This window comes from Notolabrus celidotus, chromosome 22 (assembly GCF_009762535.1).
Source record: "Notolabrus celidotus isolate fNotCel1 chromosome 22, fNotCel1.pri, whole genome shotgun sequence".
NCBI classification, from domain to species: Eukaryota; Metazoa; Chordata; class Actinopteri; order Labriformes; family Labridae; genus Notolabrus; species Notolabrus celidotus.
In genome coordinates this window covers 20,250,791-20,267,580 of record NC_048293.1, presented here as the reverse complement: position 1 = coordinate 20,267,580, position 16,790 = coordinate 20,250,791, and the positions used below count along the sequence as shown (strand labels likewise).

Genomic DNA, 16,790 nt, shown 5'->3' with positions numbered 1-16,790 from the left:
TTTTTCAAAACTGTCTGAGCTGAAAAACTCTCAGAGGTGCTTCCAAAGTTAAATGCAGGTTTTGAAGAAGATATGGCTCCAAAAGACAAAATGAAAACAAGTCATTATATATTAAAGGGCATGTTAAGTCACAGTATACACACAGCTTATGTGTAGAAACAGGCATGTCAAGATAATTGAAACAAGATTAAGTTTTCTTCACTTTATTGTAAACATGTGAAGCTGTGTTACAGCAGTGAAGTGGATAGAATTAGCTCTCCCTCTTCTCTCAGTGGAACAAATACCATCATCTTAAATCCTTGGTAATCCATAATCCCACTGGCCCTTCTTTGGCCCCGTTAGTCTCTGAGCAAGGCCTGTCCAACAACACACAAGTCCGGGTGTGAAGCAGAGCGTGGTGTAGCTCGGAGGTCTGATTGGCTTCCCCACAGGTCATCCTCTCTGGTTGGTTCATCATCCAGCCTGTTGGAGTGAATGGACAATGTTTACATTAGCAATTAGGGAAGTAGGACAGGGTTTGTGAGCTGTGAACAGGGATTGTGTGGTTCTGAGGCTAGTTGTAAAATTAACTCAGTAACTCTGGAACAAACCATGTAAGGCATGCAGAAGATGCCTGAAATTTTACACTAACATTTGATCAAATATTCCTTGAGTATTATTCAAAACTATTGAGACAAATAGCCCTCGTACGTGATACTGTGTTGCCATACATGGTCTCCAACACAAATGTTCTGTTGTATCATTAATATGAAGATGTCATGCTTATATCTAAGCTTGGCACTAAAGATAGATGACTGAGAAGCTGCAGCATTTGTCAAATGAGACACTTTGAGGTAAATACCATCATGCCAAAGATGGTATGTACTTTGTTTTACTTAATCCTGCCTTTCCATTATTCATTAATCCTGGACTCTTGGTGTCATTTATGTTCTTTTGCTTTTAGAACTAGATTCAAATTTCACTGATCTCTGTGGAAAATAAGTAAAGAATCCTCTAAAACAAATGAGTCATATGCCCAAATGATGGACAGGAAATCCAAATTAAATTGCCATTTAGGTGAGAAGATTACCACGACTTAATGACATTACTAAGGATTGAGGATGATAAACAGAAACATAGTCAACACTCACCCTGGTGTATAAATTGTTGGCTCACTCCCACACGTCTCAGCCACTGAGATCTTTGGTGATCTTGGTGGCAGACTCAGACTTGGCCTACGGTCTGAATGGCTCCGTCTGATGAATGTTTGAGGTCCTTGAACAGATGCAGGAAACCTTCCACGACTCTCCCAAGTTCGTGAGAGAACAGAAATCCCAGAGATCCAGGCTTGAGGGGGTCGTGGAACAGGACAAGGCTGAGCTTCAAACAGGGAAGAAGATGCAGGGCAGAAAACTGAGCGTGCATTGCTGAACTTCCGTGCACTCGATAAGTCTTCACTACTGTTCTCCCTTGACCATCGTTGTAGTTTTGGTGAAGCTGGTGGAGACGGTGCTTTGAAGGGATAGGAAATGGATGAATTGTTCTGCTTTGCAGCAGATGGGCTTGGGAGCCTCCTCTGAATCGCTGGTGGTGTGGGGAGTTTCCTGTTAAGAGGGGGGCTAGTTGAAGAAGGGGGAGTAGGCTGCCTCTTGAAGTTGCTGGGACTGTTAAGCCTTCGATTTAGACTGCTTGGTGTCGATGGTGTGGACGGTAATATTCGACCCCTAGACAAAGGTGGGGTGGCAGTTGGTTGGCTTCTGACTACTGGAGAGGGAGGCACTGTAGTATGAGGTCCAGGCACTGATAGGATGCCACCATGTCGTTTCTCTTCTTGAATGTCAGCTGGATTTACTGCTACATGACTTGTTGACATTCTCTCTGAGTCTGAAGAGTGTCTTTGGCGTATGATCTTTCTGGCTTGCTGGTATAATGAATCCTTTTCTCTTTCCGCCTCCAGATGAGCATCTGGTTGGCTGACCTTTGATGGAGCAGATGTGTCTTTTTGATCTGCTTTATCAAGGGAGCTGACCTTGGAAGCTTGAGGCAGGCCTCCTCTACTGGGCAGCACCGTCACTGTTTGAACTGAAGCCCTTAATCGTTGTGAAACTGCAGTCCTTTTCAATAAAGGTGATTTCCTGGCCTTTGCAGACCCTTCATCTGCTACACCAGCTGAAAGACACTGGGCACTTTCAAAGGAATTGTCCATCAAAACTTCCAGTGGTGGTGGAGGAAGACTATCTGGATCAAAGTCATCGTTTTTCTCCGATAAAGTAAATTCAGGTCTACAGCTGGTTATCCCAGTGCTCAGCACAGCTTCAACATTTCCTAAACCAGGCATCACAGGAACGCCACACTTACGCACTCCTTTGAGAGGCCCAAGAACGTTGGGGCTGTCTATTTCCTCTCTTCCTTGACTGAAGGTATCGATCAGTTTTTTGACAGAGTTTCTGCCTCTGTGAAGGCCTGAAGATGGTCGTGGTGATGGCGGAGGGCTAGGGGGTGGTGTTACTTTTATGGGACCCCTGGACATTCCCATGTCCTTTGCTTTATGTTCTTCTTCATCACTGGTTGCCTCTTGTCTATCACTGTTGCACCTTGTAAGGCCTAATTGGTCTTTAAGTGATTGGTTACTGACTTTTTTCTCTACTGGGGGATGTTTGCGACGTATTGCAGGAGATTGTGCAGGTGAGGCACCTTGATTTTGTTTCAATGGAGCAGTCCTGATGTTTCCACTTGCCTTGCTTTTATTCATCTTCTGCAGCCGCTGGTTTAAGTCTTTCTGGGTCCTAGCTAACTCAAGCAGAGTAGGATCTTCACCTTTACTCCGTATGGATTCTGCCGACCGGGATCGCTGCTCTTTGGTCACCACAGTCTTTTTCACCACAGCCCTCCGGACTGGTGCAGATGTTTGAGGCCTTTTTGGGGATTGTTCCTTCTCGTCTGTCCACTGGCGTCTAGTAGTTCTAGGACTGAAAACTACCTTTGTTTTGGAGCAGTTGTTCTGCGACGGGACAAACTGTATCTTACCACTTATAGCATTTTTCATTTTGAGTGTCATTTCTACATTTTCAGGATTCTCTATACGTTTTGGTGGTAAGCGACGTGGGCTCTGTTGGTCTCGATTTAAAGGGGAAAAATTTGACCGCTTTCTAAAACCAACTTGCTCTCCCCTGTCTTTATCAGTTTCTTCTTCATCATTAATGTCATCATCCTCAGCATCATCAAAGGAAACTGAACCCAGCACTGAGTCTCTCTGGTTATTGGCCATCATGGTACTCATAGAGCTTAACGAGTTTAGGGAAGTCAGAGAAACACTTGGACTTATTTTCCTTGTAGGCTTTTGCCTTGACACTTGTCTGACGTTCATGGAGGAGTACTCCATGGAGCTGACCGGAGTGGTTCTGTTTGTCCCAGTGGATCCACAACTCTCTCTTCTGAAGCGTCTTTCAGATCCAGTAAGGGATTCATTCTCAGCCCCAATACCACTGTCCTCACTGAAGAGTGCAGAGTCCTCTGGACGAGGCTTGTGCAGAGACGCCATTTCAATGCGAGATAAGAGTCTCATTAGCCTGCTCTCTACTGCACGTTTGACTTTGAGTTTCTCCTCCAAAAGCTCTGACACAGAGGCAAAATACTCCACTGCTTCCACCAAAGCAGAATCACCAATTCCACCAACCGTCTGGCTCACATTTCGCATTCTCTGTGTGGTATACTGAAGCAGCTGCTGCAACAAATCTGGTGGGGACTCAATGTTTGCAGAGCCAGACTTCGTAGGAGGAGAGGATGAAAGATTCTTTATTTGACTTGGCCAAGCAAGATGTTCTCCATTCTCTTTCAAAACTTTTTCTCCCTCATCCACCATCTCTTCAAGTCCTTGAATTATTTCCTCATAGCGTAGAGCCATAAAAGCAACCATAGGCTGCACGGAAACCTGTGTGTGGGTTGCTTGTTCCAGAAGTCCAAGCAGATCGTCATATTTGTTTATACTCGGATTCAAAAAGGCATATGCAGCTTGGTGAGCCTTTACCAGGGGTTCTGGGAAGTCCACCTTCTGCTCTGTTACTTGTTTGTCTTTCTCTTTCTTTTTTTGCATCTTAGTACCTCTTGTATTTTTCTTTGGTTTTCTGACAGACTTCTTTTCCATCACATCTTGCTTATCAACATTTTTCTCTTTTCTCTGTGACACTGTGTTGCTGTCCATGAGTTGACTGCCCGTCTTTTCAGTGTGTAACATCTCAGGGGTAAGATCAGACACAGATCCCTTTTTCTGTGGTGTCATATGAGCCTCCTTCTGTATTACCTGCATTTGTCCTGCTGCTTTTCTGTCTTTTGTGTCCCCTTCTTTCAATCCAGTTGAATGACAGTCCTCCTGTTCTTCAAGGTGGAAATCTCTGGGGCTTTCTAGGGGTGCAGGGGGGAGCATTCGCCCCTTCCTCAAGGCACCCAAAGCCCCAAAATTGTTTCCTTTGGATGGTGAGCAGCCCATTTTTATTTCCAAATACAGTGTTCCAATGTTTTTTTTGTATTCTTGGAGATACCAACACTACAGCGCAGACGGTGCAGTGAACCAAAAGAGTGGCCAAGATCCTTAGCCACCTGCTGAATCTGTCATTTTCCGATGGCTGAGATTGTTGACTCTGAGAAGATCCGTTTCCAAGAGGATGGCACAAAAACAAGATATTGGTAGATCCATCTTTAAAAATCTGTCTCATCTGTCATGGATAGGCAAAATAAATCCACAGATTGATGGTCATGTGTATGAAAAATGCCCTTAGCGTGCGCTGAAACCCATCCTTCCTTATCTTACAAAGGACCAGCAGCTGAAAGGATTAGTGAGGCTTCCAGAGCCCAGCATGCACATATGTCACGTTAAAGCATATAAAACTCACCTACTTGTAAGACCATAAGCTCATTTGGGTAATGAGGACTGGCTTCAGGTGGCTTTTAATAGCCTGCAAGAGCAAAACAAAACCATTTCCATTGCAGAAATGAATAAAGGAAATAGGTGAAAGTGGCTCTTTTCAATTGTATTATTTGTAGTATTTATACACAGATAACATTCATATCTGTGTTATCATTAATGTGATATAGAAAAATAACTTAGTGTTATAATGAATAAAAATATTATAATTTCTTTAACGTTATTTCTTCATCAAGACTGAAAAACTTTGCTCTTTGAGATTTCTTCTTGATTTTGGTGAAGCACTTATCTTCTTTTACATTTCTATATTTAGCATCACTTAAATAGACCAGCTACGTTAGACTTAAATAACTTGTACTATCTCTGCATCTCGCTAATGGAAAAACAAACAGATTACAGTTATATATATATATTTTTTTTTTAATCTGTAAAAAAACCACAACAATGAAATGAAAATAAACTATTTCAAACTATTCACACTAGTTGATTCAAAATAGCATTTCTTCTGAAATAACTTTACAAAGTGATTCATCCATAAGTTAGTCATCCTTGCACTATTGCCCGTTATGTTTGTCTATTGTTTCTTTTATTGCACTTCTTGTGCCTTTTGTACTTATATATATATATTTATCAATTTTTTTATTAGTACTTGTTTTTAGTGTCTGTGTATTTATGTTTGTACAGGGAGTACGCAAAAATACCGGAGTCAAATTATTTGTATTCTTGAGATACATTGTGATTAAAGTTCTTTCTGATTCTGATTCTGATTCAAAGTGATTTATAGATTGAAATCTCAAAGCAGCAACAGCTAAAGGTCAAAAAATGGGTTATCTATGAGGTTGAAAGATACCAACAAAAAGTCATAGGTAAAAAATAGATAGAGTTACTGTAAAGATCCAACTTAATTCAGAAAAACAGAGCATTTTTTTTATTCAGACAAACAGAAAACTTTTCTCGTAACTCTGAGATAATTCACTTGTTAATTCAGAAAAACAGAGCATAGCTTATTTGTTCTCATGTGAACTCAATATGCTTCAGTAGAATTCTGACTGAAATATCAAAATTATTTATAAAATATGTATTGAGATTTAATTGTATATGTTCACTGGCCTTAATCCTCCTCCCTAGAATCGAGATTTCCTTATTTTGTTGTAGAAGAAGAAGAAGACGAGTGCGCCGCGCGCCCCCGCGTTCAGGTTGGCGGTTGGCGCGTGTGTAGTGCGTGTAGCCTAGAAGCGCGTTCACGAACTGCGGTCTTTCCAGCGGGTCAAAGCTTCACGACTGATGACTCATTAATATCCTTTTTCTGACTTCTTACTCGTAAGCATTTCATACAGTTAATCATAATACACGTAAGTTTTGTCATGCTGTTCAGTTTGACCCCGTTGTGTCACTGATAAAGGTGAAAGTAACGTTTAAACTGGTCAACTTTCGACCACTTTAACACAAAGTTAAGTTATTTAAGCTAGCTGCTGGTGTTTGCTAATTGTTTTCCACTGACTGTAAAAGTGATAGAAAGTGGATTGAGAGTTATCTTTGTGTTTGGGTTAAAGTGAACTATCACTGAAGAGTTAAGTTGGTAGTAAAGTTAATGTTCATGAAATAGCATCACTCTTATTTTGCTAGGTAACATCTGTCAGCTAGCTAGCTTTAAAGTTAAGATAAGATAAGATATTACTTTATTGAGGGGGGGGGGGGGGGGGGGGGGGGGGTTCAGTTGTTACAGCAACCCAGACATAAGTACAATCAAGAATAATTTTCTATAAATTAAATAAAATAAGATAAGTGAAAATAAAAATAGAAAAACAAAGCGAGAATACAATTTAGATATATACAATGTTACAAATGGAATTTAGATTAAATAGCAGTAATTACAGGCAGTATTAAAAATGTTTCAGTAGTGACAGGTTGACATTTTATTCATTAGTTTATTTGACAGGGGCCATGCAAAACAAAAACTGTCAAGCCAGAGTTAGCTATAAGCTAATTTTCATCTGTGGTCCCTGGGCAGGAAGATGTAAACAAATGTACAATACAAATGATAAAAAAAATACAAGCATTTAAAACAATACATAGGCTACTCAACACTGTCCATCACTAATAATGGCACATTTAAAATTACATTTCATCGTCTCTAATTTGATGATTCAGATGATCACATAATTGTTTTTCCTTGAGCCATAATTTCAGTTTACTTTTAAAAACACTGAGGCTTGTACAGTCTCTAATGTGGGTAGGAATTGAGTTCCATTTTCCTGCTGCTCTGACTGAAAATGCAGACTGTCCAAATGCAGTCTTCCTACCTTTAGCTGAACAGTTTCCTCTTGCTGATGCCCTGGTCTCCCTAAGATTGTTCCTGCAGAGGAGCACACATTGTTTAAGTGGTGGTGGGGCCTGATCATGAATTAATTTATACATCAGACACATATCTGCATAAAAAAGGAAACTGTCAAAGGTCATTAAGTTATATTTCGTAATGATTTTACAGTGGTGGTTCCTTGGTTTTTATCTAGAGTTTTCAGTGATTGTTTGTAGAGGGTGTATAATGGTTTTAGAGTGGTTGCTCCAGCCTGAGACCAGCTTGTGGCACAATAAGATAAATGAGAAAAAAATCATTGAGTGCATGTACAGTTAAGCAGCAGCTAAAGGTAACTGATGCCTGACATATCTGAAATTCATAAGGCTGGCTCTTATATTTCTGCAGACACATGGTGTGATTATGGTTGGTAATGACAAATTGAGCAATAAATAGAAATAAATATGGGTATTTAATATGACCGTGAGTTGTAGTTACAATAATAATGTAATATAACACAATATAATATGGCAAAGATAATTATATAATACAATATATTATGCATTAGAATGCCAGCAGCAGTCAAGAGAGTCAGTTTGGGATGAGATGATGGAGTGCTAAAGTTAGTTTCAGGCAGTCTGGATGATACAGTGATGAGACCTCTGAGAGTTGATATGTCAAAATCCCCATACCAATACACCCAATGACAAACAGGGAGGCTTTATAAAGTCAAATCAAGTTGAATGTATTTATAAAAGCACATTTAAAAACACAGCAGAAGCTGAACAACATGTAATATGTTTCACCAGAATCCAGTACATGAAAGGCAGAAGCAAAGAGAACATTACTTTGGTTTTACAAATCATCCTCCAGTTTAACTGAGTGTCATGCATAGTTAATTTTTCCATTCTCGTACCTCCTTTCAATGTCCTCCATCGCAGATCTCTCCACCACACGTGATCCCAACTGAAGTATGATGAAGCGTACACACAAGCGGAGCCCGACTCCTCCATCTGTAACCGTCCGGGTCAAACCCAACACTCAGCACTCCCTCCGAGTCAGAAGAGGTCTGCTGCTGAAAAGACCAAATGGACAAGAATCACAGGGCCCAGCATGGAAGAGCCACTCCAGCCAGCGACTACTCAAGATGTATCATCCACAAATGACAGTGCCCCCAACTATTGTCATTCAGGGTCAGGAAATGACAGCGTTCTTCAGACTCTTTGGTAAATAAGTAGCTACTTTGACATACATTATTTTATATATGTACAGTATTTCAGTTTAATTTGTTTCAGGACAAGTATAAAGCCCAGGCTAACTTGCATTGACTGTTCATAGACGGGGCTTTAAGATGCAAACAAAATATTATCAACGCCTGTTAAATGATCCAGGTTTTAAAGCCTGATGCTTGAAGTAGAGCCGCATTGACACTGAGCACCTGAGGAGCCTGGTGCTTTAAGCGTTTCTAGATAACTCAACTCAACTTTAATTGCTAAAAATCTGAGATTAGAGGAAACCAGATCCCCAAAGCAGGAACTAAAACACCCAGAAGAAGAAGAAGTTTGACCCACACACGTCTAAAAGGTCCCACTTTATTTTGTAACATCAGCTCTCACTTTTAAAACGTGCAAATCATCTTTTAGGAGGAGGTATGAAACAACTGAACGATCAAATATGTGATCAAATTCTAGATATTTTTATGGATTTTTCTTTTTCTTTCAAAAACAAACAACACAGGGACAACCCCTTTTAAAACAAACAAAGAAACATTACAAACAAAATAAAACAAAACAGAACACTCGGCTCACAAATCCAGCGAAAAATTGACATTTTAGAGGAGACCTTGGTATGACATCATCCTACAAACACATGTACATATTTAGTCCTACACAAACCCCCTAACAAGAAGAGAAGAAACATCCACTCCAATATAGGACATAAAGGGCTACTTACTACCTTGTTAAAATGAGCATTGAAATTAAAATCTGATTCTAAAATCACTCCCAGGTTTGTAACCTTTGATGTAATTTGCCTGTTAAATAAGATAAGTTTACTTCATGTTTGGTTCTAGATGATGACCTGATCCAGGACTTCTTGTTGATGGACTCTTGCTACAAAATGACCGACAAGGTAAATTAATACACAACATTTAAGTGAAAGTGACAGATCTCTCTTTAAAATTAATGACAAACATCTTCTCTCCTTCCTTCCACAGTACCTCCTCGCCATGACGTTCGTGTACTTCAAAAGGGCTCGCTTCACCATCGCTGAATACACCAGGAGGAATTTTTTCATCGCTCTGTGAGTTTGAAGTAGAAAAACAATGTTATGCTCTCATGTCTTGTTATTCTCTTACAAGTGATCCTGCTGCTCTAAATATGCCTCATGTGTTCTGTCTGTAGGTATCTGTCCAACACCATGGAGGAGGATGAAGAGGAGAATAAGTATGAGATTTTTCCCTGGGCTCTAGGAAAGAACTGGAGGAAGCTGTTTCCACACTTTATCAAGCAGCGAGACAAACTTTGGGCTCGGATCGATCATAGAGCCGCGGTCAGCAGGCACTGCTGTGAAGAGGTACACACGACGAGAAGCGCCTGAGGAGGCTGATAAATGGCGTTTGTGTTGCTTTTGCTGCAGGCTGCGATTGTTTTTGCTTTTGTTCTTTGCCAGAATGTCCCCCTGGGATCTTTTATTTCACAGTATGTAGATTTGTTCTGCGTCTTATTGAACTCTGCTTTTTTTTATCTTGGTCCTCCAGATCATGGCCATCGTGCCCTCTCACTCTGTGTGGCAGCGAACTCGCTTAGAGCACCACGGCTTTGCCCAGCGCCAGTATGGTGACCGTTCCCAAGATTGTTTCCTCCGTGGACCCTCGGCCTCCCCGGTCTTCTGTGCCCTCTGTAACTGCGGCACCAGGTTAGGTCAGGGTCCAGGCTCTGCACTTTCCCGCCGAGGCTCCTCAGCACAGACCCAAAACCTGGCCTTTCCATTCATCTCTGCAAAGCAGGTGGAAATCAGCCCACCACGGGCTGCAGCCTGTCGCAGGAAGACAGTGAAGACTAAACACCAGGCCCAGGATTCCTGCTGCTGCTGTGCCGAGGTCTCCAGTAGGTATCATTGATAAACATAAAGTGTGGTGTAAAATCGGACTTTTAAATCAGGGCCCGTCTGCACGTCCAGCCATTACAGAAACGGGACCAGTAGTCTTAACGTACCGTTATGGAACGGCCCATTTGGCCGTAGCGTTTGCCGCATGCACGACTGCAAATAATCGTCCAATTAACTAATTTTGCCATGAAAGCGAGGCTGGTGCCAAACGTCATATGTCCAGGGAACCTCCTGGAAAACCCCTATCCAACAAATTAGAATTGTGCATGCCTACTACACATAAACAACAATAAACATGGCGAGCAGTACCAGTGTGACTGAGAGAAGATCAAGAAAAAACAAGTTTTCAGCAGAAGAAGAAATGGACATTTTATTAGAAGAATACAGAATGAACAAACAGTTATTATCAGCAAGTCAATCGTCAAAGATAACAAACAATGAGAAAGGGAAAGTTTGGCTTCAGATCTTGAACCGGGTAAATGCGTGTGGTGTTTCTGAGCGCACAGTAGAAGACCTACAAAATAAAATAAGCAACATGAAAGCGGTTTTGAGCAACAAGCACCTCCACCAACGTGGTCCAGGTGGAGGACCACCTGTCCCCCCATTGAAGGATGAGGACTTGTTAACGAAGTTGTTTGGGAAGGATTCACTTCACGGTATTGCTGGTAGGTTACCTAAGATTTATGCTATGTCTCCGAAATCTAAATTTGCTCTATATTTTGACATCGTCATACTTTAACAAAGGACTCGTTCGATCCCCAACTATGTCTTCTCATATTTTGTCTTAAACGGTGACTCATAAGCACGATGTCCGCCATCCTTTAAACAGCCTAACAGGTGCGGTAATCCTGCTGTTAGCACCTGTAATGGTGGGGTCTACCTCCATTAAATGTAATTCTTTGTTGGGGCGTTAACCTGGCTCATGCATACCGCCAATTGATTTTTTTTCACCATTAGTACAAACGGTCGGTTTTCATCGCTAATGGCTGGACGTGCATATGGGCCCTGGTCTCTGAGTTATTTTATTAATGTCTGCTGAAGAAAGTAAGAATTCCTGGTGTGAGTTGCAAACTTAAAAAGCAGACCCTTACTCCTTTACCTCTTAGTGGTAAAATAAAGATGCCGTACACTTTTGCAATGATGCATTGGCTGTTAAAACTCCCCTCTTATTCTAAAGACTGACAAGATTTGAGTGACACGAGGCTGCTTAACTTCATGTTTCTGAATTTTTCGTCCCTCAGGAGATGATGAGTCTTCCTGCGGGTCCTCAAACGACTCGGCCATGGACTGGATCAATGAGGAGTAGAGCATCACTCTTTCCACTGATGCTTTATGCATTACTCTCAGTTAGTGCCACATTTCATGTGAAGTACAGGTCTCTGCTTTATGTTTCCACCTCTGCTGAATCAGTTATTTTAATTCAAATGAGCTTATGCCACTTCATTGAAACATGCAGTAAAATTGATGCGGCACGTTGTACTTTCTTTAAATTCATATTCTTGGTATTTATTTATTTATTTATTTAAGTATTTATTTTGTATGTACGGGGACACTTCTTGACAAAATCAAAAGAAAACTTTTGGCTGAATCAAAGTTGAGCTGCTGGAGTTGACACGTCTCTTTCACTGTCTGTTGCACTCTACACTTTTCTACTGGGTGCGTTTCTAATGTTGCCAATGTGCCTGTTCAATAGTTCAACACTGTTTGAAATAAAGGCCTGAACTTTGTCTTTTTGAGATTAACCTGATTTGTGTTTACAATTTTTATGACTTTCTCTATCAATCTTCTTGTTGCAGACATACAGTTTTGTTATTGGTTCTCATACATACCTTTATATTTGAGTTCTAGGGAGAAAACCCAATGTGACCTACAAATATTCCTTAAATAGAATAGACTTTTTAATAAGTTGAATAAGTTGCAATGGCTTCAACACAAAGTAACACAAGGGGGCGAGGGTGATCTGTTAGGCCCAATCTCAATGTCCTCCCTGAGCCCTGAACCTTTCTTGACTTAATTGACGTCACCTGGAAAGGGATCGAGGGCAGGAGGCTGTAGGGGCTGCATGACGTCACCAGCTCACCTTAGCGATATTAGGAATTTTTACTGCAGTTTTCACTTTCCTGAAATTCAAGGCGCTTAAGGGACGACTGTCATGTGATCCAGGCTCTTACCGTACAAACTGCTTATCTACACAATTTAAAATATATAAATAGGCTATATAACTATAAATATATTAGTTATACTGTATACACATATGTGTGAAGATAAGTAGATTATGGCTGTTTTCTATATTTATACTTACAGGCAGACCTTGTTGCCTGTAAATTTCATTGCAACTTTCATACTTCTTTTTTATTTCATGTTACTTGGTTGGTCTTGGTCTTGCTTGGTTTGTCTTTCCATGCTCGCAGGCTTCCCCTGGAAATTCCATGTTTCACGTCACAATGCTATGAACTCTGGGTAATTCCCTTACGCCAAGTCTGCAAAAATGCCCACTTACGGAAAGGGGGCATAAAGGGCTCAAAAAGTCAGAGAGAGATCCCTCACACACTTGATGATTCGACAGTGGGACAGCCCTAAACCCTCACAGCCTTAGCAGGAACGCACCTCAAAGTCAGTGAGTGAGGGTCTTTACACAAAAGATACAGTTTACAGAAAAGAGAGAACAAGGGTTGATATCAAACATTCATTTTTGTCCAAGGTTCTTCTCAAGCAGAACAGCTACTGCACGAACTTTCTCAGTTTCACCAGGAAAGCTATAAAAAAAAGGGGACAAAAAAAACCCTAATGAGAACATTTTCAACTACTGACTGGCAGTGTATATCAGGGCAAGAAATAAGTCATATCTGACCTGTGTGGCTCTTTTGTAAAGGGTGAGGTCTGGCGATGTAGGGAACACTCCCAAAGGCTGGCTGTTCCTCTGTGGATGCCTCTGAAATAAAACAGTTTCATTTTATTTAAAGGGGAACTCACAATCAAAGAGAGTTTAGGACCGAAGTACGATGGTTCATGATATTTTCAGCAACCTGTGTCATCTGACGTCTCAACCATCTGCCTCTGATCTTCAGTCAGAATGGGAGCCTTCCTCGTGCAGTACATTCTGTTTTTCTGAAGTGCCGGAGCCACCAGCCAGTCTCTGATTGGGACCTCGATGATGCTTTCACACAGCAGAGGGAGCCGCAAACACCGGAGCCCTTCCAGCAGGTCAGTGACCTGTGTGATGCTGCGTTACAGAGGGACAATCAGGGGGCGGTTAAGTCTCAGTGCTGTTGAAGCGTTACAGCCCGCAATGAAACAATGATGGATCACAGCTCACTGTATTTAATCTCTCATCCTATGGCAGGTTAGAAAGGTGATGCTTGAATATTAAAGGTACACACTTGGCGAGGTAGACAGCACACACAGCTCCACGGTGCAGGAGTGGAGTCACAGTGGATAAGACCAGCTGAGGGTTTGTTAAGTCCAGAGCAACCTGAAACAGACACGATCCATCTGATAAGTAAGTATTTCAAAGATCCTGCAGTCATGATGAGTGTGAACAGGTGCTGCTGCACTGTTTTATCTTTATGTGGCACCACCTCTAAACTACACACTGACCGAGTGGAACCCCTGACCAGCGAGGAGTGAGGAAGCCGTGCTCAGGTCAGCGTTGTGAAACTGGACGTTGTCGGGCCACTCCTCCCCTCGTCGCAGACTCCACGCCGTCCTCCAGCGCTGGTAGTTCAGCACAGCTCTCTTCTGATGGTCCTCTCTGACCTCCACACTTAGCACACGGCCCTTAGAGCCAACTGAGGAAACATAAACATACCAAGTGATGTCAGCCATGATCAGATAATGAATGTTAAGTTTCTTGATCACTTTTTGTGACATTTATTCAGCAGGAATTACAAAATCCTAAGCTATGAATAATTATGCTGTACATCTGAGCAAAAGTAGGCTCTACATCTAAGTTTATTTCACACGCAGACTTCTTGACCTTTTATTTCTCCAGTGTTAGACTTTATAAGGGGTGACTTGGTGCTTCAGACTGTCATTAAGGAGGATGCTATAAGTTTCATGAGCCACCAGATGCTGCCGTGTTTACCGAGTTTGAAGCTTCAAAGCTTTGAATTTTTATTCAGGACAAGTTGAAAGACAGCTGCAGAGCTTCAAAAGGCTTCAACCAGCCGTCACTGAGTTTGACTGAAATACATGAGCTCACATCCTAATTTTAGATTCATTATTAGTGCAATATTAAAAAAGGATAAGTATTCTATAATAACTAGATCTGAAATCTAGGATGTACGTGTATGCAAATTCTTTGTTTCCACTGCACTGTGAAAGTAAAAGAGCTAATAAGAGAGAAGTCAAACCTGCTCGGGACAGAAACAGAGACATGGCCCCGGACCCTGAGCCCGCCTCCAGCACACAGTCTCCCTCTGTCACATCCATCATCATTAGCATGGTGACTGCATCCTGAAGCAGAGTCACATTGAGAAAGAAGTTAGACTCAGGATGTCTTAAAGTGGAAGCTACAGTACAGTTGGGATTTTTACACAGATACTGCACCTTGGGGTAGGCGATGGCAGGCCCCCTCCTCATGTACAGCACATAATCCTCCAAACTAGCCCGGCGTATGAAGAGGGACACCCCCCTGTTTGTCTTCAGGTAGCACCCTGCAGTCTGCTCAGCTATGTCATCGTGCATGATCACCCCCCATCCACTCTGCAGTCGTGTCCTTGGCTGCAGCTGAAACATCTTCCTGAACTCCACATGCCCCTGCTTACGATACTCTGCCACAAGATATTCCCCAAATGCAAGTGGTCTCTCCCCAGGTAGACTGGGTGATATCAAACTTGTATCTGCATTCAAAGCTGTGTTTGACTCAGCTCCTGGAGAGTCCGGCTCCTCTGCTACATCTAAGCTATGATGGGTCTTTGGGCCATCTGTTTTAGGGATTGCTTCATGTTCAGACTCCTCTTGTGTAATAGAACCCTGGATGCCTGTGCCATCTTCAGGGTTTTCCTGGTCCTGCTCCCTCAACTGCATCACCTCAGGACTCAGGGTGTCCTGGGGCAGCATGCCACTTATCCTCTCCAAGGGGGACAGTGGTCTTCTCTTTCTGTACTGCACTGCATGCCTAGAGGACAGCTCGGACCCCGTGGGTAAAGAGTCTGAGTTGTCTCCCTCATTCTCTTTAAATGTCACTGTACTGGAGGAAAAAGTTCTTATTTCCTTTCTCTGTTTATAGAGTTTTACAAGAACATCCCTGCAACAGAGGTGTCTTTGAGGAGGTGTGCAGATTCTCACCAGTCTGCGCATGAATAGAAGTCCAGCAAAAGGGGTCTGTGCAGCCATTACTTCAGATTTTTAAATAACGTACATTAAAAGTAAGGAATAAGTCATCAGATATCATCCGTTAAACTGAAAGCAGATATAACACCTGGTAAAAAAAAGGCAGGTGTCGTTATTAGACATTTCATGAATCATTAACTGAACGTGATGAACACTGAATCCGGCTTATAGTTTACTTACTTCTTTAAAATAGTGGAACCACTTCCAGTTTGCAACCGGCTGTATTTACAGTCTGAGGAGGTCACCATGCTGGACAACACATGCGACCGACGTCATCACTTAGCGACACATATAGTAACTAATGTCAACCAACCGGAAGAGGGCGATAACGTGCATTATATACATGATTATCACGGACCATTTATACAGTCTATTATGACCATTATTCATTTTATACAGTCTATGATTCAATCATGCAGAAAGACTGTAAATAAGATTATATTTAATTAAAATAAAATAAATATATTATACATTAATAAAAAAAAATGTATTAAATAATTGAAAATAAAAAACGAATATATTCAACGCTCGAACATAGACAACAATTATATGGACCGCTCTGAAACCCTTTGCAGTCAAAATGTATCATTACATTTTGTTTTCTAAAAATTATACCAGACGACTTTCTTAAATTAAACTTAAGACTTACCTTTTTAATCTAGCTTTTAATTTGGAGTAGTTCATTTTAGCCATGGACTGCATTATTATTATTATTATTATTATTATTATTATTATTAATAATAATATTATTATTATTATTATTTTAATCATTATATCTAAACCATTGTTTTAACATGTATTTATTTATCTTATTCATTTTGTGTTCATCTGATCTCGTTTTCTTTCCACTCTTACTTATTTTATTAATTTTACTGTGTTGATTTACTTTTTTAAGTATTTCTTTTTTAATCAATGCTTTTATAATTTTACCATTGCTGTTGTTTTCTAACGGTCTGTTACTCTGTGAAGCACTTTGGGCTATATGTTTTTATGTACGAAAGGTTCTATATAAATAAAGTTGAGTTGAGTTGAGTTAGTTACACTGGAGCCAGCCACAAAAGAAAGTTGATATTGAATAAAAGTGGACTAATTCATTTTTATTTATACTGTTAAAGTGTTTGTAATGCTGTTGATGTTAGATTTGGTAGAAGG

The 16,790-nt window shown here is 41.0% G+C and overlaps 3 protein-coding genes across 4 annotated transcripts; 1 reads left to right on the top strand and 2 right to left on the bottom strand.

Moving 5' to 3' along the window:
• Positions 1-187: 187 nt before the first annotated feature.
• pcare1 (photoreceptor cilium actin regulator 1) lies at positions 188-4,072 on the bottom strand. The gene is made up of 2 exons (XM_034675450.1): positions 1,131-4,072; positions 188-462 (listed from the first exon to the last, which is right to left on the bottom strand). The coding sequence occupies exons 1-2, from the start codon at positions 4,070-4,072 to the stop codon at positions 339-341; spliced, it is 3,066 nt and encodes a 1,021-aa protein (XP_034531341.1). The 3' UTR covers positions 188-338.
• A 2,015-nt stretch (positions 4,073-6,087) lies between these two features.
• spdya (speedy/RINGO cell cycle regulator family member A) lies at positions 6,088-12,051 on the top strand. Of its 2 annotated transcripts, none has more exons than XM_034675096.1 (7): positions 6,088-6,220; positions 8,138-8,422; positions 9,268-9,326; positions 9,412-9,497; positions 9,599-9,770; positions 9,955-10,303; positions 11,546-12,051. In XM_034675096.1, the coding sequence occupies exons 2-7, from the start codon at positions 8,170-8,172 to the stop codon at positions 11,608-11,610; spliced, it is 984 nt and encodes a 327-aa protein (XP_034530987.1). In that variant the 5' UTR covers positions 6,088-6,220; positions 8,138-8,169; the 3' UTR covers positions 11,611-12,051. The 2 variants fall into 2 exon arrangements, with proteins under 2 accessions (XP_034530987.1, XP_034530988.1); XM_034675097.1 differs by having other exon boundaries at positions 6,107-6,252.
• An 867-nt stretch (positions 12,052-12,918) lies between these two features.
• trmt61b (tRNA methyltransferase 61B) lies at positions 12,919-15,953 on the bottom strand. The gene is made up of 8 exons (XM_034675095.1): positions 15,819-15,953; positions 14,853-15,726; positions 14,657-14,759; positions 13,902-14,092; positions 13,685-13,776; positions 13,331-13,527; positions 13,156-13,236; positions 12,919-13,060 (listed from the first exon to the last, which is right to left on the bottom strand). Exons 2-8 carry the CDS (start codon positions 15,639-15,641, stop codon positions 13,026-13,028), a joined length of 1,488 nt encoding a protein of 495 aa, XP_034530986.1. The 5' UTR covers positions 15,642-15,726; positions 15,819-15,953; the 3' UTR covers positions 12,919-13,025.
• Between the last annotated feature and the right edge of the window lie 837 nt (positions 15,954-16,790).